Here is a 25,537-nt window from a genome sequence, read left to right on the forward strand (position 1 = left end):
TGCAGGAGAAGCGGGTGGGTGCTTGCCGGAAGCAGGCAAGGGGGGCAGTTTCTCCGAACCCCTCAGCTGCTTCACCCAGAAGCAGGTGTTATAAGAAAAACACCGTTCCTTTTCCCTTATGGGGTACCCGAGAGCCCATATAGAGTCCTTAAGTGGGTTCCCTATCAGTAGGAGAAAATAACAGAGGCCAAGCAGAGAATATTGAGAAGCAAAGCAGCTAGTAAGCCTGGTCTTTATTAAACTGTTGCAACAGGGTTCCCAGCTCACCCCACGCAGGAGGGAGGAGGAACCCCGAACATTGGTGCGCAAGCTCTTATATAGACTTTTGAAATTGTCTCCCCTGTAGCTCAAGACCACCCCCCAAAACATCACGCATACATCACAGAAAGAGGTGGTCCCCAGCAGAAATGGGAGGGTGTTGCTTCTCTCCTGTCTGCCGGGAGACCTGATCATGCCTTATCAATTGCCTTTTCTGGGTCACCTGGCCATTCCTTGGAGATGGTCAATACTCAGTTCCCGAATCTCTTATGCATATTCATAACAGATACTTGCCAGACTGTATTTGCAGGGAGGCGTAAGCCCCTACAGTCCAAAGACCATTGGAAAGTTTTTTCCCATTTCCTTCCTCCTTGCAGAGAAATATTTGAGGTCAATTTGGGAGAGTCAAAATGGCTTCAGGATTGCTCTCCTGTACAATTTCAGACACGTGGTTTATATACTTACGTATGTGTTTGCCTTGTACGTTTATGAACGCTTATTTTACATATATAAGACCTTAGAATTCCTATAACACAGGGGAGATGCGCTGAGGAGGGACAAAAGTAACCGCTCTTCTTTTTCCCCCCTGCCCTGCAGCAAATCGAGAGGATCCTGAAGAAAGCATCCAAAACCCACAAGCAAAGAGTGGAGGTGAGTCGCTGCCCCAAGGGAGAGATGCTGCCTTAAACACGCTCTGACAAGAGGTTCTGGGGAATGGTTTTCCTGTGCAAAGGGAAGGACGGGAGGAATGGGCGTGCAAAGAGGTGAGGATCCTGCAGCGGCGAGCGAAGAGGAAGGACTGCAAGGACTCTGCTGGGTAGGCAGAGAAGGTCCATCTCTTTGTTAACGCTTACTGCCTGGGTCCTTCGGCCGCAACGTGGAACCAGGGACCTTCTGCGTGCGAAGCATGGCATCCCTGACCTCCGAGCTCTGTGGCTTCCTCCATGTACTGCTTGAATAATAATAATAATTTCTTATGGCCTCCCCAGCCATTCTGGGCGATTTCCAACAGAATATTAAAAACAGAATAAAACATCGCTCATTAAAAACTTAACTAAATAGGACTGCCTTCAGATGTCTCCTAAAAGTTAGATAGTTGTTTATTTCCTTGACATCTGCTGGGAGGGTGCCACCACCGAGAAGGCCCTCTGCCTGGTTCCCTGTAACCTCACTTCTCTCAGGGAGGGAACCACCAGAAAGCCCTCAGAGCTGGACCTCGGTGTCCGAGCAGAACGATGGGGGGTGGAGACGCTCCTTCAGGGATACTGGGCCGAGGCTTGAAGAAGAGAGAGGTGGGGGTGTTAGGGGTTTTCCCCCGGGTTGTCATCACAAATGTCAGGAGAGAGAATTTCCCGGTCTCCCTCTTTGCCTCACAGTGGCTGTGTGTCCTTCGTTACAGAGGAAAGTTCTTCTCTTTGGCAGGCTGGGGCCTTGAAATTAGCGTCTAGCCAGCAGATTGTTAATTCCTCGCCCACGGTCTCCCCCTCTGCGATGCATTTTGTATAGAAGCGGTTTCTAACTTTGCACATTTTGTGAAAATCGGTGTCCTCTTTTCCCCCTGATGAATCCTGTTCTTATAGCCATATTTGGGCTGCAAGCGGGGCTCCAAATTGCTGTCAAATCTAACCTGTCTGCTTGCAGAGAAGGGCTCACCCATGCCACACGCAAGGCGGCCTCAGCGATGTGCCCGGCAAGCGATGCTTTCTTGCCGTGGCCGTCTAACTGGAACGCGGGGCTAATCTGCCTTCCGTTAGCATTGATCAGGCTTCCCTGAAGTAGGCAGGCATATATAATTAAACGTGGGTATGAAAATATATTCCGAGATGATTGAAGTCGCTTCGGTTGCCTTGATTTTCCACCTCTCTCTCCTTTCCCATCCTAGGATTTTAATCGGCACCTGGACACCTTGACAGAACATTACGACATCCCAAAAGTCAGCTGGACCAAATGAGCATCTCTGTTTTGCTTCTCCCCCGCTCCCCAGGCTTGTCTCGTTTTGCTAAAAGGGGACATCTTCAGCAGACAGGACAGTTTCCGGATTGGAGACCTTGTTCGGCACAACCTTCTGTAACTGGTTCGATTAAACTTGCGTTTTAAAGTAGATTGAACACCTGGATCTTGCAGCTTCAAGTAAATGGCTGCTGTTCTTTACCTGCCGAAAATCTCCACTGGATGTTCCCATTATATTATCACGTATTTAAACAATGTATCTGACTCTAGCTTAAATAAAGGCAAGGGAGGCCTTATACAAAACGTTTGGTTTGATCAGGATTCTGTGACTAAACGGTTAATGTGTTTCGCTTTATTTACCGCCAGCTCATCGGTTCTCCTTCTCCTGACTGCTGCCCTGCATTTGAGGGCGTTTCCCCTTCTTCCTAGAACATGACTAGTGACAGCTGCCAAGACATATAACGCCTATTTGCATCGTTTTTATTAAACCAACAATTGAAATGCGTTGCTTTTCCTCCCCATGGCACTTGACTAGGAAAGCCCAGCGCACGGGGACTCGTTAAACAACATTTTAAAACCAAAACTGCTCCTGAAGAAAATTTAAAACACAGAAAAACAGCGTCTCTCTGTCCAAAGAGGCGAATGAATGTATTTTAAAGCAGAAGGCAAACGACTCCTTTTACACGAACCTATCCTCGTTGCAGTTCTTAAACATGGAAGTGACCCAACTTTGGGCAGAGCCAGCTTCAGGTGTGGCTAAGTCAACATCAGCCTTGTCCTGAAACAAACAAACTCGCTTGCGTGTTTGAAAAGGAAAACAGAAACAGGAGCCCGTCAATCGATTTTATAAAAAGTGTTAACACTGCAAAAACACAAAACAGGCACATGCACCAACTTTCTGGCTTCTGGTTTTAGTTCAAGGGCCCCCATCAATGTCTTTTCCTTCCTACGGTTTCTCAGGCTCAGACAGCTGCCTCCAAATCAAAGCCAGGCGTGGTTTTATTCTTGTTTGAGCCTTCCATAAGTCAATAAGGGACTTGTTGGCACTATTCAGTAAGTGGAACCGTGAAAAGCAGGACACAAATCAGGGATCCCTTTTCCCCCAGGGAGGCTGCGCTAGGCAGCAGCTACGGCAGCGTTTATTTGCCTGAAGATAGCCAGCATTTGGGAATCATTTCTCAAGTCTCTCGTGGAAAATAGTTTCCAGCAGCAGCAGCAATGCCAACCCCACTGGGTGGAACCACCTTCTGATGCGATCAGCAGAGCCTCTCCTCCCATCTCCCCACCAAAACACATTTGCCGATGACCTAGAAAGAGTCTGAAATGCCAAAGAAACATTCCTCTCTTTCTACAGTTTTTCCGGCCAGCCAGAAGTCTCCAACGCTCCAGAGCTTCAAATAACAACAACCAGCAAGCAGTTTGTCATTCCCCTGAACACTGCTGCTGCTCCCTGTCCGATTCAGGGAAGGGAGCACCTCTTATTCCAAACCCCACACCCCTGTGCCCTTTGGTATGATTTCAGCACTAAATCCATATTCATTACAGTGCCGTATTTACGTATAAGCTAAACAAGCTCTAGCTTGAGGCCCCACTCTCTTGGGGGCCACCAAAAAACCTGGATGTACATTTCCAAAATATTAGATAGAAAATAAAATAAAAGCTACAGACAGCAACAGTGTTTTGTGTTGTGTAGGCTCCTATGGTGCAAGTCATGGGCCCCGCCTGCTCCCTAAAATATCACAGGTTTGCTCCTTTCTATATATAGGGTGCCGACATTCTGCATGGACTGGTTGCAGGGCAACATGGGCAAATGGCTTGAGATACCTATTAGGTCCATCAATGACCATACACAGCATATATTCAACACAAAAAACAGCCACAATTTGTTGTGGACAAAGGACAGCTTCATCAAACCCAAACCCGGCCCCGATTCATTATGTTAACAAATGCCCCACAAAGTGGAAATGTGTATAGGGGAGAGAAAGGTTTTATTATTAGATGAAAATCTTTAAAATAAAAAAAAGCTATAGCCATGTTAACAGGATACATTTAGAGGGATTGGGTGGTTGAATTCATGTTGCCCGTTTCCCTTCCTTCCACCCTCCTTGCAAAAAAATTAATAAATATAGAAGTGCAGAAGCCGCCGTTTCCCCGTCAGAGCACCCTAAGATTGGCCAACGGGAAATGACTTCTGCTTTTTTTGGTCTGCTTCTCAAGATGTTCAAGGAGACGAAACACACACACACACACAAAGAAATAGTATTATTTTGGCACAGCTCTGTAAACTAGGAAGCCAGTGCATCTAGCCTTCCCATGGAATGTGTAAGCTTCTAGTTTTACGAACTTTCTGTAAACGAGGAAGACGGCGAAAGAAAGCCGTCTTCCGGCGGAACGTGCAGGCTTTCTGCATAAACTTTGCGCTTCTGCAAGAGAGTTTTCCGCCCTTTTGCGATTGCAGTAAGAAACGGCAGCTAAGAAAATGACGCTAACTACTGCCATGAGATCCGTTTCCCTGTCGCCTCAACTGGGCCCGTGCTCCCTGCTCGGTTTTGCACAAAACACGTGCGTTTCCAGTTATCGAGAGAAGTTAACACCTTCGGAGCAGCCCTGCGGGAAACAGATGCCTTGGCGCACAGCTTTCCTGGTTTCGCAACATTCTGCCGCAGAGGATTACGAACGAACAAAAAATAAACTACATTCAGTTGGTGCCCAAAACCTCAATGCTTAAAGGGGGAAAGAGGGAGGATAAGAGAAGGTTGGCATTTTGTGTGATCTGAAAGGTGGGGAAGACGAGAGAGAGAGAGCAGGAGAAAAGAAGGGGATTCAAAGAGGAAGCCGCTATTTTTGACAGGATCCTCTTGGCTTCCCGTAGTCCGGGTGCTTTTTCCCGCTCAGCGTTATATGCTGCCGAGCTCGCTGAGGGTCTGATCCAGCGTCCGGTGCAAATTCAGGTTCTCTTCTTTCGCCTGGGCAACTTTTTCTGATGAGAATGAATGGGAGACAAGTTTATTTTGAGACGCCCGTTTCAAGGGACGTGTCTGACTAGGACGGCTCTATTCTAGTTGCAACCAATCTCCTGTTGTGGGTTTTTTATCAAGGCAGCCACCCCTCTGAATAAGCTTTTATCCAGGCAAGAGCTTTTCTTACGCCTGGTGCATACGTTTTAAGGCAATTGAAGAAAACCAGCTGTGCCCCTCCCAGATGTTGCACTGTAATTCCCATCCCAGACAATTGGCTGGATGGAGTATTGGCTATTTGTCTCTGAGATCCATGATTTCCAACAAGCTACATAAAGGACTGGGCTCACATAGAAACATGGCATTTTTCTTGAGGGTATGTGGAAGTTCAGGTAAAAACCACAGCCCAAAATACATAGCGCTGTGGTGTAATATTTAATTTATCTATTAGATTTGTCTACCACCCTTCATCATAACATCTCAGGGCAGAATAAAATACAGGATAAAAACAAGGAAATAATTAAAAACAGAACAGCAAACCAACATTTTTTGCCTCTAGCTTTCGGCTTGGCTAGTTAGTCCATTTGAGTGCTGTGAAATCTTTTTCTGTATGAATTGTTTTAAGCTATTAAGCCACCTTAGACCTCGGAAAACCGTCTAATAATAGAGAAGCAAGCGAGAGGGAGAGACGCCTTTTGTATAGGAAATGGAGAAAATGAATAAGCAGAGAGGAAATACAAGAACTTTAGGGGTTTTTTTAATGGAAGCAAGTTTTTACAGAAAAAAGGAAGACAGGAAAAAAGACCGGGAAACTTGTGAAGAAGGCACACGGAGGCAGCAAGTTCTTAGGCAGGGCAGGAGAGCTGGCAGAGAGGTCGCAGCGATCGATTTATCTTCCTACAAGGAAGTCATATCGTTCAAAGCGTGGTCCAGCTCCTCACTGATCGCTTTGTACTTCAGCTTTTGAGCGTACAGCTCGTCTGCCGGACAGAGAAACAGAGCAGGAGGAGGAGAAAAGGGAGGAGGAGGAAAGGGAACGTTAAAAAAATACACACAGAAACATTTCAGAGGAGATTTTCAGAAGGATTTCAGCAATAAGAGAGGCACTAGTTTGTCCCAAACACTTCCACCTATGTTAAAGCCCAGTAATTTTTCAAAAAGGACAATAAAGTGGTTCTCAAATGCCTTGGTTCTCAAACTCCGAAAGCCTGGAAGTGTGTGTTCCGGTTTTCAAATGATTTTTGGAAGCCGAACGTCCGATGCGGCTGTCAGCTATTGTTTCCGGGGCGACTGCGCCAATCAGAAGCCGTGCCTCAGTTTCCGAACATTTCAGAAGTCACACGGACTTCCGGAACGGATAAAGTTTGGCGCTTTTGCTCCTTATTTTGCATTTTTGTTTTTGAAGCTTTTTCGGTTCCTTTGTTTTTGTGACTGCGTGGAACCCAGTTCAGCTACTGATTGATTGTGTGACTGCGGAAATGGATAAAAGCCCCCCCATCCAAACAATGACCATCATCAGTGCAGGGAAGACAAAAAACAAAGTTTCATTTTTATCATCTACAATACTGTCTTATTTATTTAATAGTATAGTGCATTTATTATTGCTTTCGTTTTATAGATCGATGGTCTCGTTAGATAGCAAAATTCGTGTTAAGTTGCTGTTTTAGGGGTTGTTTTTAAAAGTCTGGAACAGATTAATCCGTTTTGCATGACTTTCTATGGGAAAGCGTGTCTTGGTTTTGGAATGCTTTGGTTTTGGAACGGACTTCCAGAACGGATTACGTTTGAGAACCAAGGGACCACTGTGCAGGGACTGAAGTCACCCCAAGACTTCCTGGTCTTTATTCTCAGCCTGTCCACACAGAGGTGAGAGTCCGGCCACAGCTCAGGGGGCAGATATGTACTTCCTGGGGCTAGCCACAGACACACAGCAAGAGAAACCCGAATACTAACTCAACAACTTAAATCACACACACTTCAACGCAACAGCCTCATACCTTCCAGGTCGTCGATCGTCTTTTCCAGTTTGGCAACCGTTCTCTCTGCGAACTCGGCGCGCGTTTCAGCCTAGAGACACGGAGGAGATTGAGAAAAGGGAACTGTGACCACTGAGCAGGGACCCCACCCCACCCCAAAACCAACTCGGCCACCCAAGAACCTCACCTCCTTCAGCTTGTCGGTCAGAACCTTGATTTCCTCTTCGTACTTGTCCTCTTTTTCAGAGTACTATAAAAAACAGGGCAAAGACAGGCTCCTTTATTCCTAGGAAATCCTGGGCAACAGTTGAGACCGCCGCTGATTCCCACACTCGCCAGTCACCCCGAGGCGGGCAGCACCCTGGGGCATCCTCCTCAAGAGCCAGAAGAGGGACGCCTCAAGGATCAAGCTGTTCCCCAGCTTCTCTGCAGAAGGCTGCTCTCCCCAAAGAAGGCTGGGCTTGTTGGGGGGCTGGGGAGAGGAGCCCCCACTTCCCAGCCAGCCCGCCTCTTCAGTCCCAACTTCTTCCAAGGGCTGCTACCAACCTTCTCCGACTGAGCTTCAAGCGACTTGAGGTTGTTGGTGACGTTCTTCAGTTCCTCCTCAAGGTCACTGCACTTCCTGCCAGAGGGGGAAATAGGGACTGGGGGTCAGCGCTTGTTGTCGTTCCCCCTATTCTCCCAAGTGGGTCCCCCCCGTCTTTGTTTAACAACGCATTCAAGAGCCCCCCAGACTTTAAACTCTCTCTGGGAGATAATGTACATGAAAAAACATGGTTCCGGAACTGGAACATTAATAGATAATGTGTAAAACGCGCAGGTAAGCAATGAAATAATAGAAGAAGCAATTGAATAATTATTAAACTACAACAACACAACAAGATGGAAGAAGAAGAAAAAATATTGAGATCTCACATGGGTGAAGAGGAGTGGGGGGTATAGGAGAATTTATAAAAATTTCTAATATAATATTTCTAATCGCGTTGCATTTATATACAATGAAGGGAAGTCTATAGCAATTAGGTATATTTTAATTTAGTCAGCTATGTAATAGCTGTTATGTTATGTTATAAAACGAATATGGATTTTGAAGAACGACAAACCAAGTTGATGGACTATGCAGAAATGGCAAAATTAACTGGGAAGCTCAGAAACCAAGAAGAGAATAATTTTTTTAAAGAATGGGGAAAGTTTTTAATCTGCTTAAGAGAGTTTTAACATTGGCAGGATCTTAACCACACTTGTAATGTAACAGAAAGTATGGATAATTGGGAAGGATAAAACAAAACTTGGATAAGTATGGATATGCAGTTATAAATATTACCCTCAGGACCCATGGAGGGGGCGAGTTGGGAAATTCAGAGTAATCTCAATATTTGGATCTTGAATTGTTCTTTGTTGTATGTTTATATTTTTTACAATCGCATATGTGTGCGTGATTGTAAAAAATATAAACATACAACAAAGAACAATTCAAGATCCAAATATTGAGATGATAGAGATAGATGATAGATAGATAGATAGATAGATAGATAGATAGATAGATAGATAGATAGATGATAGATAGATAGATAGATGATAGATAGATAGATAGATAGATAGATAGATAGATAGATAGATAGATGATAGATATAGATATACACACACACAAACACACACACACACTTTAAACACCGCCTTTGCTGGGAGAGCCGACATCCTTATATATTGCAGTGTCCCAATATTCATACAAATGAGTGTTTCTGGCTGAAGTGGCGAGTTCAGGTCCAGTTGTCACGACCCTGAGCAGAGATGGGGGCAATCTGTGCCCCCCAGAATCTACTTCCCATTAACCTCCCGCTCCCCCAATCCCTGGAAACCCCCCATGTCCCACTAAAATCAACGAGGCACCAAAAAACCCCACCCCACTGAGATCACGCCCAAGTACTGAATGGCAACCCTAGAGAAATCTCTCTCCAAAGCAGCCTTGCTGGGGCAGAGGGGCTTCCTGGCTCCATTCAGATGCGTCAAGGGATACTCACAATTCGGAAACCTCGGCTCGCTCCTCCGCTCTTTCCAGTTCTCCCTCCAGAATGACCAGTTTCCGTGCAACCTGCAGGAAGCGTAACGGATCAGAGAAGAGGAAACCTCGGGAGCCTTTGCAGGGCTCCAAAAACAGAGGGGCAGGAAACATCCAAAAGGAATTTCCTCCTAATGTCAAAGCAGCCAGCTGGAGAAAATCTGAAAATTTGCAAGGAGCCCATCGGTTGCAAAGGGGAAAGAAGGAGCCCAGAATTGGAGGGGGATACCAGTTTACGAAATCGTGGGTAAGGGGAGGCAGCCTGTAACACACACACCCCATAATAATCCTTGACCTTGCTAGCTAGGGCAGCGGTTCTCCACCTGTGGGTCCCCAGATGTTGTTGGACTACAACTCCCATCATCCCTGAGCTCTGGCCTTGCTAGCTAGGGGTGATGGGAGTTGTAGTTCAACAACATCTGGGAACCCACAGGTTGAGAAAGGCTGAGTTACGGCATGGATAGACCCAGGGCCGGATTTAGGTCTGATGCGGCCCTCAGCTCCTGAAGGTAACGGGGCCCTTTCTATGTCCAGCTGTCCTTTGTCCACAACAAATTGCTGCTGGTTTTTTTGTGTTGAATATATGCTATATGGTAACTGATGGTATCTCAAGCCATTTGCACATCACAAATAGGAGCCGACACAACACAAAACACTGTTGCTGTCTGTAGGCTTTATTTTATTTCTTTTCTTATCTTATATTTTGGAAATGCACATCCAGTTTTTTTTCCCCTTTGAATTTTTTGGGGTGCCCCCAAGAGAGTGGGGCCCTAAACTAGAGCTTGTTTAGCTTATACGTAAATCCAGCACTGCTCACAGACTCCATGTGGAGTGAAAGAAAAGATTTGCAAAAACCAGATAGGAACACAGGAAGCCGCCAATTTTTTGCGGGGGGGGTGTGTGTGTGTGCTGTGACATGCCCCTGGCCTCCAAGCCGGATGCAACCCTCCGAGCTGCAGGAAGTGACCTCACAACTTTATCTCTCGATCTAACGATCGCAGCTTGCTCTGTCCCAAATCGCAGAGCCAGAGATTTATCTCCCGGTCCCTGCAGTTGCAACAAAAATTAATTAAATGCAGCGATTCAGATTCTTCTGCCAGAACCTTCAGATTTGGTATTGCTGCTTTCTATTCATGCAGGTGAGCGCTTCTTTGTTTCCATATGTCCTAGTTAAAGAATATCAAATACTGGCTTTTAAAGGGCAGGGAGATATTTGTGGGGCTTGAGTTTGAAAGGCAGAGAAGGAAGATCGGCGCTGCAATGTCAAATCTTCAGTATAATTACAGCAGAAACTTTGCTGAAACGTTCATTGATAAGTAACACAATTCAATCTGTTGTTTTCTCTCTACTAAAGTTTTGATTCCTGCTCTTAACGTTGGAAACCTTGTTACAATCACGTCTTGGTCTCTTCTTCCAGGGCTTTTGAATGTTTCCTGTTCTGCGCCCTTGCAATTTTGTCTCAACCCAAAAGCGTTGCATTCTTTCTGCTTGTTTAAATCTGAACAGATTTAGGAACTCGCTTCTAAAAACAAACCCCAGAAAGTCCCCTCCCCCCCAATACAATAATAACCTCACTGGATGAAAAAGAAGATGATGAAGCCATTTTTGCTTAAGAATTTGTTCTGAAAATTTATAAATAATAATGATTGGTTTTTTTGAACGATTCAGGTCCATTTTGCCTGCGGCAAGGAATGCCAAAGGGGGCGTTTTAGCTGCTGCTAGAGGGGTCTGCCTCCAAACCTGGCCCTGTGCAGCCCCCCACCATCACCACTTCCCCCCAGGAGAGCCCCCCAACTCACCTCTTCGTATTTGCGATCAGCCTCCTCTGCAATGTGCTTGGCTTCCTTCAGCTGCAGCTCTTGAATTTCCATCTTCTCCTCGTCCTTCATGGCTCTGTTCTCAATCACCTTCATGCCTCTGGAGACACAAGAGGAGCCGTTCTGAACTCCCAAACACCCGTCCTTCCCCACCTGCAACGCTCAGGCCCTTATAGAATGAGACCAGGTCAAGCCCGTGTCTCGGAACTGAGAGATGTCTAATTTGGGGTCTACTCATTCCAACGGTCGCAGTTGGGGACGGATCCTAAATTGGGGAGGTGCAAAAGGTGGGAGGGTAGACTCTCTTGCCCGTCCCCACTATTCTGCAACCAGGAAGGACATCTGTCCACCAGCTCCATCTGCTAGGCAGGATGAGACCCTCCCTGCCCGCAGACTGTCTTGCCAGAGTGGTGCATGCTCTGGTTATCTCCTGCTTGGACGACTGCCATGCGCTCTCCGTGGGGCTGCCTTTGAAGGTGACCCGGAAACTGCAACTAATCCAGAATGCGGCAGCCAGACTGGGGACTGGGAGTGGAGACCACATAACACCGGTCCTGAAAGACCTACATTGGCTCCCAGGATGTTTCTGAGCACAATTCAAAGTGTTGGGGCTGACACTGAAAGCCCTAAATGGCCCAGTAGACCTGAAGAAGCGTCTCCACCCCCATTGTCCAGCCCGGACACCGGGGTCCATCTCCCAAGGGCCTTCTGGTGGTTCCCTCACTGCGAGAAGCCAAGTTACAGGGAACCAGGCAGAGGGCCTTCTCGGTGGTGGCGCCCACCCTGTGGAACGCCCTCCCATTAGTTGTCAACTTTTAGAAGACACCTGAAGGCAGCCCTGTATAGGGAAGTTTTTGATGCTTCGTGTATGTTTTATGTGTGTTGGAAATTGCCCAGAGTGGGAGGGTACGAATAACAAAATTATTATTATTATTATTATATTTTCATCATTATTACTACTTTGGGCAGCCTGAGCTGCTGTGGGGCTACGAACTTTCCCCTGCAAGCCCCTTATGCCACATGCAAGGTCGCTACCCCCCACGTACCTCTCGCTTTCATCGGCCGCCTTTTCGGCTTCCTCCAGCTTCTGCAACGCGGTAGCCAGACGCTCCTGGGCCCGATCCAATTCCTCTTCCACCAGCTGGATCCTGCGGTTCAGGGAAGCCACGTCCCCTTCTGCCTGTGGGGAAACACAGAGGGGGGAGTGAGCCACTGGGGCTGGGTGACGCAAGGACGAAACGAGGCTGAATTTCACCCGGGTCAAAGACCCAGTTTGGAACACGCAAAGGGGGCAGGAAAAACCCGGTTAACACACCCCCATCGCTCCAGCTCTGGCTAACTGGGTCTCCTGAGGCTAGGGGGGGATGGTTTAAGATTTAGGGTGCCCCCCGCACCCCACATTTTCACCCATGGCCAGTGCTTGCTCTGGCAGTAGCAGGTCTCCTTGGGATGGGGGGGCTCCCCTTGCTTCCTACCTGGCAGTCCCCGAAAGGCCCGGAAAGAGAAGGAGGAGGACGCCAGGTGAGGACAGGTAGAAGAGAAAAAGCAGGAGGAGGAGGAGAAGCAGAAGGTGTCCCGTCCCGTCGGAGCGAGGTCCGGCCCTGGGGTCTCCAGGCGTCCAGGCGCAGCGGGAAGGAGGCGCAGAAGGAGCCGAGAGGAGGCGCGCGCAGCCCCGGGAGCATCTTGCAGAGGCGTCGGGCGGACCCTCGACGGCTGGGGCTCTCCCCCCTCCGGGCGCCTCTTCGGCCTTTCCCGGCTCCGGCACAAGGCGATCCTAAGCGAGGGGAAGGGGCGGCAGCGACGGCGCGCCCTTCTCCCCCGACGGGGCGTCCCGGGGCAGCAGGAGCGCAGAGAAGGAGGAGGAGAGCGGAGAGAGAAAGGCTGGAGAGGCGCACAGCGGCGGCGGAGGAGGCGCCCCGCCGAGGCTCCTCTTCCGACGGCTCTCACTTTCTCGCGCAGCTCGCGCTCCTGGTCGCGCTGGCGCTGCAGGATCTGGGCGCGGTCCTCGGCCTCGTCGGCCTCCTGCTGCAGCGCTTGGATCTTGCGCTTCACCGCCTCCAGGGAGCCCGTGGCGGCGGCCATCCCGTCGGATCCCGAACCACACGTGGAGGCGGCAACGGCGGCGGCAGCGACGGCAAAAGGAAGCCAAGGGCGCGGCTCCTCCGGTGCGCGTTGGCGAGGGCGCAGCGGCGTCGGGCGGGAGGAAGGGGAGGAGGAGGAGGAGGAGGAGGGAGGGGACGGGGGAGGGGCCGTGACGTCGGCACCGCTGGCGCATCGTGACGTGGCCACCGCTGGGACAACCCCGAGGACAGCCCCCTCGGGGTGGCGCGCAAAGGAGGGGGCACCTCCGAGGTCCGCTAGCCGGGACGGGGCGGGCAGAGGCGGGGCTGCGGTGCTGCTGCTCCTGCTCAGGGGACAGGGAGCAGTGGCGTAGCGTGGGGGGTGCAGGGGGGGGCGGCCGCACCGGGCGCAACATCTGGGGGTTAGGGTTAGGGGGCGCAAATCCACGGGTTAGGGGGCGCAAATCCACCGGTTAGGGGGCGCAAATCCACGGGTTAGGGGCGCAAATCCACGGGTTAGGGGGCGCAAATTACTTGCCTTGCCCCGGGTGCTGACAACCCACGCTACGCCACTGACAGGGAGCCCCAAGCCATCAGACGGGACCCCTCGCTCTGTTCGAGGGAAGCAACCCTGGACGGAGCCCCCTCTCTGCCCACCTGGACGGCAGGTATCTCTGCTAAAGGCAACGGAGCTCGCCACGGGGGGCATCTAGGGGGAGCCGGGCACCCCCACATTTTCAAGAAAGCCCCCCACCCACCCAAAAAATTCCTCGGTGCTCCTCCCTCGGGGTTTGGAAAGGCACCCGAAGCCACGCGCTCTTTCTGGGTCTCCAGCCGAGGCGCACCGGGGAAAGGCGCCGGGGCCAGGGGCGTAGCCCCCCCCCCCAAAAAAAAAATCCTCAAAAATCTGGAGCTGAGGTTATTCCTCCGCTAGGGTTCCTCTTTACTCTTGAGTTGTTCAAAATATCCTTCCACTCCTCCTTAATTTAGCTGCCTGGTCCTCTACAGGGATAGATGCTGAAATTCTTTCAACATTCCCCGAATTCCCCCTACGCTTTTCTTGCATCTTGGTTTCTTATCTTTGAAGCCAGAAATTTGCCCAGTCTTTTATTCCAGCTGGCACCCCTGCTCTCCAAACGTCTTCGCCAACCTGAACAGGCATTTTATATTTCTTCCTCAGCCCCCATCCTTGGCGTAGCTGAATTTTTTCAGGGAGGTCTTCCAAAGCCTTTTTGGCTTTCCTCCTCCTCCTCCTTTTGGAAACCACCCAAAGTGGTTGAACTTTTTTTGGGAGGGGTACCCAAAGCCACGGTGCCGCCCCACATCCACAGTGCCAACCCATCGCCCCCACCCAGCCTTCCTACCAGGGCCGTCTTTACCCAGGGGTACAAGGGATGTGGGGCACCCGGGCGCCGAATTCTGGGGGGCACCAGGTGCCAGGCTCTTAACTATCTACTTGTTACGAAATAATTAATCATTTTCATCAAGCTAGAAAAACAAAATACATATATACCTAGGTGTTACCGAAATGTATACCTACTGCTGCGGGACCAGAGATTTACAGAAGATTGGAAGAAGTATATGAATTATTTGAAGAGCAACTGTCATCAACAAATCACGCTAGTTGGACTGCAATAGGTTTTGTAAGGAGAAATATACGAAGTTTTACAAAGTAGAAAAAGAGAGATATTGGTTATGAGTTTGAAATGTAATAGGGAAGATAAGAAATGCATACTAAGAGGTGAGATTGGAAAATTTTCAGACGGGATGGATGGAAGTCAAAAAAATTGAATAAGATGTAAAAGTATGTTTAATTACTGTTGAAAATGATATGTTAAAAAACCAATTATATATATATATATATATATATATATATATATATATATATATATATGAAATGTATACCTACTGTTTCACTAAATAACTTTTGACTTTCTGTGCTCATTTACCAAAGATGCGCCACACCAGTGGCGGCGCTTGTCATTCACAACTAAATTAACTAAATTCACAGCCAGTGCAGGGACACGGGTGGCGCTGTGGGTTAAACCACAGAGCCTAGGACTTGCCAATCAGAAGATCGGCGGTTCGAATCCCCGCAATGACGGGGTGAGCTCCCGTTGCTCGGTCCCTGCTCCTGCCAACCTAGCAGTTTGAAAGCACGTCAAAGTGCAAGTAGATAAATAGGTACCGCTCTGGCGGGAAGGTAAACGGCGTTTCCGTGCGCTGCTCTGGTTCGCCAGAAGCGGCTTAGTCATGCTGGCCACATGACCCGGAAGCTGTACGCCGGCTCCCTCGGCCAGTAAAGCGAGATGAGCGCCGCAACTCCAGAGTCGGCCACGACTGGACCTAATGATCAGGGGTCTCTTTACCTTTACCTTACAGGCCAAGTACTGCTGCCTTGGCGCGCCCACTGCAGAAGCTGATGGGAATCGTAGTCTGAAAAACTCAGAGGCCCCCCCCCAGCCCCAAGTTTGGCATGGCCGGCCTACGTACATCCGTGGCTTTCTTGTCTGCCATCTCCAGCTTCTCCTGAGCATCCTTGAGGGCTTCGGAGTATTTGTCGAGCTCGTCCTCTGTGCCTTTGAGCTTCTTCTGCAGAGACACCAGTTCATCTTCCACCTGCCGAAAGAGAGGGAGAGATAATATTGCTGATTATTACATACACATCACTTGGGAAGACAGGCAAACAGATACCAGTGTCCTGGAAAAAGCAAAGATCGCCAGTGTCAAAGCAACATCGTTGAACTGGTCATGGTGTTCGGATGCCTGACTATCGTCTTCCAAAGCGACTCCTCTATTCCGAACTTAAAAATGGAAAGTGTAATGCTGGTGGTCAACAAAAGAGGTTCAAAGACTCTCTCAAGGCAAGTCTTTAAAAATGTAGTATAAACACCGACAACTGGGAAACACTGGCCTGCGAGCGCTCCAGTTGGAGAACAGCCTTTCCCAAAGGTGTCGTGGGCTTTGAAGACACTCGAACTCAGGACGCAAGGGAGAAACGTGCTAAGAGGGAGGCACGCTTGGCAAACCCTCACCAGGATCAACTCCTGCCCAGAAACCAATGTCCCCACTGTGGAAGGATGTGGGGATCCAGAAATGGCTTAAATAGTCACTTACTGTTAAAACCGTGTTTATGGAAGACAATCTTACTCGGCTACGAGGGATCGCCAAAGAAGAAGATAGGGCGTTGGGTTGCCATATGTCCTATTTCTCCCAGACACGTCCTCTTTTTCAGGATTAAAATTGGATTTTTTTTTAATCTGGGTTTTTTCATTTGGTGTTTTTCTTTACAGTAACCCAAGAAAAAATTCCTAGTGCATTCAACTCAGATCTAAGCTGGCCTGCAGCAGAGAATCGCGATCCACCAGGAATCTTTTTAATGTTGCGCACCTTGCTTCCACAAGGGAGAAGGAAACATCAAGAGGGAAAACCACAACAATGGAGATTTAATTGGTTGGGTCAGAGAACAGCGTTGTATTTGAACATTAAATTGTGATGCACATTTTTTTGGAGGGGCCGGTCAGTGACCCTCTTGCAACCACTTATGGAAAACCACCCCTTTGCTCCCTGGGTCGGGAAGCCAAAAAATGTATTCAGGAGCCTTATCTCTCTCTCTCTCTCTCTCTCTCTCTCTCTCCCTCTCTCTCTCCACCTCCACCTTCCCATATAAATCCATCCTGCTTTCTCAAAGCAGCTATTTATATCATTCCAGACCAGCGCTGGGTGCCAGTTTCCCTGGTTCTGATGAGCACTTCCCTTATCTTGCAGCCGGCCAGCGATAAAGTTATCTGGCTGTGGGAAAGAACGCCCTGTTCTGCCCTCTGCATTGTGTTCTTTTCGGGGTGGCTGGGGGGGGGGAGCCTGAGGCTACTTCTCATGCGTCCCCTTCCCCACTCACCTGGCCTTCAGCCAACACCTTAATAGCCCCTTTCCTTCCACAGACCCTCCAAGTGCCCCTATTTTCCAGAGACAGCCCCAGAGGGGATGGAATAGGACGTCCCTATTTTCATGGGAGAAACGTTGGAGGGGATGGAATAGGACGTCCCTATTTTCAGGGGAGAAACGTTGGAGGGGATGGAATAGGACGTCCCTATTTTCAGGGGAGAAACGTTGGAGGGGATGGAATAGGATGTCCCTATTTTCAGGGGAGAAACGTTGGAGGGGATGGAATAGGACGTCCCTATTTTCAGGGGAGAAACATTGGAGGGGTTGGAATAGGACGTCCCTATTTTCAGGGGAGAAACGTTGGAGGGGATGGAATAGGACACCCCTATTTTCATGGGAGAATTTTTTCTCCTCTGTTTGACAGGTGTTACAGTTGCACAGTGTGTCACTGGGCCGCTCCCCGCTTTGGGTTTGGGGGGCTGCGGCCGATAGACAGCTGCGGCTGGGCCTTTGCTGCCAGCTGGAGCAGCTTAAAGTGCCGCTGGGGGAAGAGAGGGAGAGGGAGACCCCTGGGACCCAGAGTTTGCCAGCACCTCATCCCAGAAGGTCAGCGTTAAACCCAGGTAGCGAGCCGTCCGTGTTCTTCCCCGGGTGCGGAGAGCTGCAAATAAATGCCTCTTAATCCTGCCCATCACATCCAGCCATGAGCTCATCTGTTCTTCATGGGAAATATGAGGAAGGGAAGCAGCCAGCCTCCCACCAACCTCACTCTTGTTTGGGGAAATTCGGGGGAACCAGAGAGATTGCTGGGCTGCCTCTGCTACGTTTGTCCGGACTCAAAAAACGATAAAAACATGCAGAAGCAGCTTTGGAGAGTTCTTGCAGACCAGATCCTGCATCTTGGAGGAGCGAACAGGCCCCATTTCATCCCAGCAGAGCCTTACCCGAGAGTAAGCCCCCTAGAAGACAGCAGGAGCTGCTTCTGGAGACGCTTAGCAGTTTGTGCCTCAGTGGCACGGTCTGTAGAATGGGCATAATTTATTTGTTGACTATATATACCTCTCTATAGCTGCAAGGTCTCAGGCCGGTTCACAGGATAAAACCAGAATATAAATCTACGTGCCCTTTATATACACCCCCTAGACAAAAAAATTCCTCGATTACGTCCTTGGCTCTCTCCCCAACCGACCTCCTCTTGAGCAAATCTCTATTTAGCTATCTGGCGATAATGTCTTTATTATTTTGCACAGGTTGCAAAATTTGCCTCGGCTTCAAGTAAGCTGAGAGCTGGGCACCAAAGGAAAGTATCATAAGGGGGGGGGTCTGTGTGAGAAGTGGAGTGCTTAACTTACGCAAGAGTGATTTTTTTGCATTTTTGTATGTCTGCTGTTGTTGCTCCAGTTTTAAATTAATTATTTGCATCCTACTTGTTGCGACCGATTGAGGCAGCTTATAGCAGGGGTGGCCAGCTCCCAAGAGACTGCAATCTGCTCACAGTGATCTACTCCCTTTTGTGGGGTTCAGGTCAAAGTTGATGAGCTATTTTTGCTTTTTTTTAAAGAAGGAGGAAGGCCCATTTTGGGGGAGTTCAGGCTGAAGTGGTTGAGTTTTTCTTAGGAAGGGGAAAACCATGTTTGTTAAGGGTTCCGGGGCAAAAATGTTGAGCTTTTTGGGAGCCAGACTTGTTCAGCTTCTTGAGGGGGGGGGGACCAGTGATCTACCAATGATCTACCACAGAACTCCAGCGATCTACCAGTAGATCACAACCTGCCTGTTGGACGTGTCTGGTTGTAGCTTTTTAGCAATAAAGATTCGTTCCGTATCAATCTACGGAGCACATAATCGAAATAGAAGCAGCAGTGACAGTTAATGTATGTATTAAACCTCCCAATGAGACAGCTTGCCCCCCTCTCCCCCCACATGCCCCCTCAAGCCTCTTGCCCCCATCTTCTGCACCCTCACCTGTTTACACTTGTCCTCCGCTGCCTTCTTGTCCGCCTCGGCTTGCTCCGCTCGGTCAATGGCGTTCTCCTTGTCCAGCTTCAACATCTGCATCTTCTTCTTGATGGCCTCCATCTTTGCAGCTGGCGGGAGATTCTGCGGACAGAGTTAGGGCAGAGGGCAGGCAGGCAGGCAGGCAGGCGACTGGGGGGGCCCTATATTTGAGCTCCTGGTTTTAAGCTCCTGGCTGTGCTGACGTAGCCAACGATAAGTGGGGAAGAATCTCTCCAGCCCTCTCCCGACACCTTATTAGGAGCTCGGCGTCTTTAAAGAAAAGAAAAGCACTTGTTTCCATTTTTAACTTTCCGGCAGAAGCGAGCGCCTGGGCCAGGGACACAAAGCTCCCTCGGCTGGCACTGTGGGGCAGCCCAGCCAAGACTTGGCCCAACCCATAGGAAAGGATCCAGACCCTACAGGTGGGAATGGAGCGAGGAGATCTTGCCAGGAGTGCGCAGGGCTTCAAACTCTGCTCAAATGCGGTGAGTTCCCAAGGTTGTAGCAGCAGCAGCAGCTGGCAGAGGGCAGGACTCGAACCCATGGCTTCCAGTTCTGAGAAAGGAGAGGCTCAACATCAGGAAGAACTTTCTGTTTGACCGTGGAATGGAAGGCGGCGAACTCCCCTTCCTTGGAGGGTTGGGCGGCCATCCGTCCGGGATCCTTTAGCTGAGATTCCTTCATTGCAAGGGGGTTGGGATGGATGTCCTTTGGGGGTCCCCTTCCAACTCTACGATCTTGTGATTCATAATCAGAAAGATGGTGGCGACGGCAAGGAAAGTGTGTGGCAGAAAGCTGGAAACAGAATACAGGGTTGTGGAGTATTTTGGAGGCTGCTCTAGCGCTCCCAGGGCCCTGAAGCGGCCTTTGCATTCCAGCTTAGTCCTCCTTGCTTTCTCCCTCATACTTTCATCTCCAGAGAAAAGCCCAGTGGAAATGGGTCCTGGCCGCCGCAAGCCCTTTTGGGCCCCGCGTAAATCATCACTTGTCACAAACAGAGCTAAGCCTTTCGTTCTTCCTGGCGGTTGTCTGGCTGAGCTGGGCTCTGCAAAACCTGACTCCTTTCCTTCGATAAGGAGAAGTCGTCCTGGTACTGCAAAATTGCTTGCGGAAGCCGAGCTGAGATCTGGCAGAGGGCCATGCAAAGGGCACCCTTTGAGCATGTGCAAAGCGCCCTCCTTCCATGGGGCCAGGGAGCAAGGCGTCTGGGATCCTGGGAAAATCTGAGCTCACCTTTTCGAAACAGCCTCTTGCAAATCGACTGGTTGGGGAAGAGTTTGAGGCTCTGGGAAGCTCTTGCATCGCAAGCCGGGAATTTCTTGGCACTGGGGCTGCTGCCCCGAAGGAAAAGGCCCATTTCCCACATGCTTGGACCCCGGAGAAGCCGGAGGGCTGTTTCTCTGCCACCAGGCCAGGCAGCTGGAGGGCGGCTCTGGTTCGGAGCCCAATCGAAACAGGATCCGTCTCCCAGGAAATGGCGAGGCAGACGGTCCGAGGCCTTTTATGGAGAACTTTCGAACAAACATCAAGGGAATTGAGAGAGGCGGCTCTGGGGCGGGTCAGGAGGCAGCGGTAGCGGGAAAGCAAAGCAGGGAAGAAACAGAACAGGTGTCCGGCTGGCAACCGGGCAGAAATAAAAGCAGAGGCGAGGTTGCAAACCCATCTAGGCTGAAAAATACTTTTGCATGTGGTCAGTTTTGATTAAGAGCTGCAGATACAACATTTTAAGCGTGTTTTGGGTGCATTGTACAAATGGGGCACTAGATGGCACTGACGAGCTAATGGCAAATTCCATATATATTTTACAATGGTTTTTTTAAGCATTTTCACAGTGTTTTTTAAATATCTGTGTAGATTCAGGTTCCCATTCCAGGGTGGAGGTCTGAATGCAGAGGGGAAGAGAAGAAGAAAAGCGGTTTTTTCCTTTAGTTTGTGTACAACAGGATATGTTCTGAATTATGATGATGATGAAGAATATTCGTATTCTTATTAATCACCACTTGCCCTTCACCCCAGGACATACCCTCCAGTATTTCTCCCATGAAAACAGGGACACTCTATTCCATGATGCTGATGCTGATGCTGATGCTGATGCTGGTGAATAATTTTATTATTTATACCCCACCCCTCTAACCAGGTTGACCCAGCCACATACAGTGTGCACAAACAAAATTAAACATGAAGAAACTTCTCTTTACAGGGCAGCCTTCTGGTGTCTTCTAATGGCTGTATAGTTACTTAAAGGTAAAGGGACCCCTGACCATTAGGTCCAGTCGTGGCCGACTCTGGGGTTGCGGCGCTCATCTCGCTTTACTGGCCGAGGGAGCCGGTGTACAGCTTCCGGGTCATGTGGCCAGCAGGACTAAGCCGCTTCTGGCGAACCAGAGCAGCGCACGGAAACGCCGTTTACCTTCCCGCCGGAGTGGTACCTATTTATCTACTTGCACTTCGACGTGCTTTTGAACTGCTAGGTTGGCAGGAGCAGGGACCGAGCCATGGGAGCTCACCCTGTCACTTACCTCCTCCTTATTATTATCGAATAGGACGTCCCTATTTTCACAGGATAAATGTTGGAGGGGATGGAATGTTGTTGTTGTTCTTTAGTCGTTTAGTCGTGTCCGCCTCTTGGTGACCCCCTGGACCAGAGCACACCAGGCCCTCCTGTCTTCCACTGCCTCCCGCAGTTTGGTCAAACTCATGCTGGTAGCTTCGAGAACAATGTCCCACCATCTTTTCCTCTGTCGTCCCCTTCTCCTTGTGCCCTCCATCTTTCCCAACATCAGGGTCTTTTCCAGGGAGTCTTCTCTTCTCCTGAGGTGGCCAAAGTCTTGGAGCCTCAGCTTCAGGATCTGTCCTTCCAGGGAGCACTCAGGGCTGATTTCCTTCCGAATGGAGAGGTCTGATCTTCTTGCAGTCCATGGGACTCTCAAGAGTCTCCTCCAGCACCAGAATTCAAAAGCATCCATTCTTTGGCAATCAGCCTTCTTGATGGTCCAGCTCTCACTTCCATACATCGCTACTGGGAAAGCCAGAGCTTTAACTATACAGACCTTTGTTGGCAAGGTGATGTCTCTGCTTTTTAAGATGCTGTCTGGGTTTGTCATTGCTTTTCTCCCAAGAAGCAGGCGTCTTTTAATTTCGTGTCTGCTGTTACCATCTGCAGCGATCATGGAGCCCAAGAAAGTAAAATCTCTCACTGCCTCCATTTCTTCCCCTTCTATTTGCCAGGAGGTGATGGGACCAGTGGGGGATGGAATAGGGCGTCCCTATTTTCACGGAAGAAACGTTGGAGGGGGTGGAATAAGATGTCCCTATTTTCATTGGATAAATATTTCATTCAAGCTGGTACACTATCCATTCACGTCTCCCCATTTCCAGCAAATTGGCAGGCAAAAGAGGCAGGCGAGCTTAGCTTCCTCCAGCCAATCACAACTCACCGCTCCTTGCTCGGGAGAACAGTTATCCAATCCGAGCATCTCCCTCCAGCCATTCATAAAGTCCACCGGGAGAAAAACTGGCCAGCCAATCACAGCACCGGAATCAACTTTATTAGTTTTTGGACAGGTCAGGGGGGGGGCGGAGGAGAAATCGAACCGTTGGAGTGTAGAGGGACCCTATGGGTCATCTAGACCAACCCGCTGCAAGGCAAGGTTCTTTTTGCCCTTCGCAGGACTCGAACCCACGACCGTGGCATTGAATGTCTCATGCTTGAGCTATCAAGGAGGTTTCATCTCCTCGGGCAGAGAGTCTTCCTGAACCTCTTCCATTGTCGATCAGCCCCAGGCAAATCAAATCACATGGCGAGGGTAATGCGCAAGGACCAAGCAGAACCGCGCGCAAAGATGGGCGCAAAGATGGCGCAAATCCCCAGCGGGCCACCAGGGGGCAGCAGACACAACGCAACAAACCCAAGCCAAAGCCGAGAGGAATATATACCATATTGCTTAGGGGGTTTTCCTATGTTAAATGCTCTGGTTTTCTCCCGCTTGGACTACTGCCATGCGCTCTCCATGGGGCTGCCTTGGAAGGTGACCAGGAAACTGCAACGAATCCAGAATGTGGCAGCCAGACTGGGGACTGGGAGTGGAGACCATATAACACCAGTCTTGAAAGACCTACATTGGCTCCCAGGACGTTTCCAGGCACAATTCAAAGTGTTGGTGCTGACCTTGAAAGCCCTAAACGGCCCAGTAGACCTGAAGGAGCGTCTCCACCCCGGACACCGGGGTCCATCTCCCGAGGGTCTTCTAGCGGTTCCCTCCCTGCGAGAAGCAAAGTTACAGGGCACCAGGCAGAGGGCCTTCTCGGTGGTGGCGCCCACCCTGTGGAACGCCTTTTCGCCCTGGCTGCGTGGTGCCTTCTCCCCCTGTTTTGGGGATGACAGCAGTGAGGGAACTTCTGCTGGGCTGCGGGTTCAACCGAGGAGGAGGACAAGTCCATTCTTGAACCAAGAACTTACACATTGGCCACTAATAGCGAAACATACAGTGGTCCCTTACTTCTCAAGCTTAGTCCGTTCTGGAAGTCCGTCCCAAAACCAAAGCGTTCCAAAACCAAGGCACGCTTTCCCATAGAAAACAATGCAAAATGGATTAATCTGTTCCAGACTTTTAAAAACAACCCCTCAAACAGCAACTGAACATGGATTTTACTATCTAACAAGAGAATCGATCCATAAAATGAAAGCGATAAACAATGTGCCGCAGTTACACAATCAGTCAATCCATCAGTAGCTGAACTGGGTTCCACGCAGTCGCAAAAACAAAACAAAAAAGAGCCGCAAAAACAAAAACGCAAAATAAATAGCAAAAAAAAGACAGACCTCAAATCAGAAGCGTAACACTCAAAACGGAGCACGTTTGGCTTCTGAAAAAAGTTTGCAAACCGAAACACTTCCTTCCGGGTTTGCAGTGTTTGGGTTCCAAGTTGTTTGAGTCTCAAGGTACGGCTGTATGTCATCGTTACATTTATTATGCTATTTCCGTGATACGCATACAACATGAGAAAACTTATTTGTAGAACATTATTCTTGTTTATAAAACCTAATAATAACAATAATAATAATAAACAGAGGAGAAGGACCCGAAGAAAGGAGCTTATTGCGCTAGTCTCTCCTTTCAAACCCTGAGCCATAGCGATCAACGTTTCCCTTTCTTAAAGGGAAATTCCCTTATTCTGAATAGGATTCCTCGCGAGGAAAGGGAAAAGTTGACAGCTGTGCCCTGGGCATAGCTGTGATGTCACTCGGGGGGGGGCAGGAGAGGGATTCCCCCAATGCCAAGCCGCCACATTCCAGTTATTCCCTTCCTCCCAAACCCTTTGCCAAAAACAAGGGGAGCCGAGCGGTTTGTGGCAGTGAGTGCCGCAGGCTCCACAATTGTTTGCACTGCGTTGGGGGGGGGTGGCAGCACCCCCCATGCCCCTCTCCGATGCCCTCTGCGCTATCAACAGGAAACATCTTTCTCGGGGCAGGAAGTGGGCCTTTGTCATTGGCCTGGGACGAGGACATGACGGGATTCGGGCAGCCTATCAGGGCGGGGATATTTTTAGGAGCCGTATATAAAGCAGCAACAGCAGCAGCAAAGAGAAAGAGAATTGCAAAGCAGAAGGAGCAGTGGATTTGGAGATCCCTCTGTAAAAGGCTTCAAGAACCGCTTGGTTTTCTCTGGGGAGATGGCGAAAGGAAGCTCTGTTCACCTCGAACGGGGTCAGCTTCAAGGAGGCCTCAAACCCGGCTAGTTTCTGGACAGACGGGTTGACCGTAAATTGGCCAAGTTGGAAGGGAGAGTCGTCTAGCCCAGCCCCCTTGCAATGCAGGAAATTTATTATTATTATTATTATTATTATTATTATTATTACCCCAGCCACTCTGGGTGTCTCACAACAGAATATTAAAAACATGACAAAGCGTCAAACATTAAAAACTTCCCCAAACAGGGCTGCCTTCAGGTGTCTCCTAAAAGTTAGATAGTTGTTTATTTCCTTGACATCTGGTGGGAGGGAGTTCCACAGGGCGGGTGCCACCACCAAGAAGGCCCTCTGCCTGGTTCCCTGCAACCTCGCTTCTTGCAGGGAGGGAACCGCCAGAAGGCCCTTGGAAGAGGGACCTGGTGTCTGGGCCGGACAATGGGGGTGGAGACGCTCCTTCAGGTATACTGGGCCATTTAGGGCTTTAAAGGTCAGCACCAACACTTTGAATTATGCTCGGAAATGTCCAGGGAGCCAATGTAGGTCCTTTCAGGACTGGGGTTATGTGGTCTCCACTCCCAGTCCCCAATCCAACTGCCGCATTCTGGATTAGTTGCAGTTTCCAGGTCACCTTCAAAGGCAGCCCCACGTAGATCGCGTTGCAGTAGTCCAAGCAGGAGACAACCAGAGCATCCGCCACTCTGGACAGGCAGTTTGGTTGAGATTCCTGCACTACCGGGTGGGAAGGGGTCAGACTGGATGGCCTTTGGGGCTCCCTTCCAATTCTACGAATCTACAAGCGGAACGTTGGGCAATTCAGATCAGATAAAAGGAAAGTCACCTTCGCAAGGTGCACGGTTAAGCTGCAGGACTCGCAGTGATGCTCAGCCAC

At 49.5% G+C, this 25,537-nt stretch overlaps 1 protein-coding gene across 4 annotated transcripts; it reads right to left on the reverse strand.

The window, feature by feature from the left end:
* Nucleotides 1-4,179: 4,179 nt before the first annotated feature.
* TPM4 (tropomyosin 4) lies at nt 4,180-21,147 on the reverse strand. Of its 4 annotated transcripts, none has more exons than XM_083484143.1 (9): nt 18,925-19,113; nt 15,571-15,696; nt 12,064-12,197; nt 11,000-11,117; nt 9,163-9,233; nt 7,688-7,763; nt 7,329-7,391; nt 7,163-7,232; nt 4,180-5,188 (listed from the first exon to the last, which is right to left on the reverse strand). In XM_083484143.1, exons 1-9 carry the CDS (start codon nt 19,036-19,038, stop codon nt 5,106-5,108), a joined length of 855 nt encoding a protein of 284 aa, XP_083340269.1. In that variant the 5' UTR covers nt 19,039-19,113; the 3' UTR covers nt 4,180-5,105. The 4 variants fall into 4 exon arrangements, with proteins under 4 accessions (XP_083340269.1, XP_083340271.1, XP_083340270.1 ...); XM_083484142.1 differs by lacking the exon at nt 4,180-5,188 and adding an exon at nt 5,901-6,145 and having other exon boundaries at nt 18,925-21,147; XM_083484145.1 differs by lacking the exons at nt 15,571-15,696; nt 18,925-19,113 and adding an exon at nt 12,965-13,248.
* Between the last annotated feature and the right edge of the window lie 4,390 nt (nt 21,148-25,537).

Source organism: Podarcis liolepis (assembly GCF_965112155.1).
Source record: "Podarcis liolepis genome assembly, chromosome: 18".
NCBI lineage: Eukaryota > Metazoa > Chordata > Lepidosauria > Squamata > Lacertidae > Podarcis > Podarcis liolepis.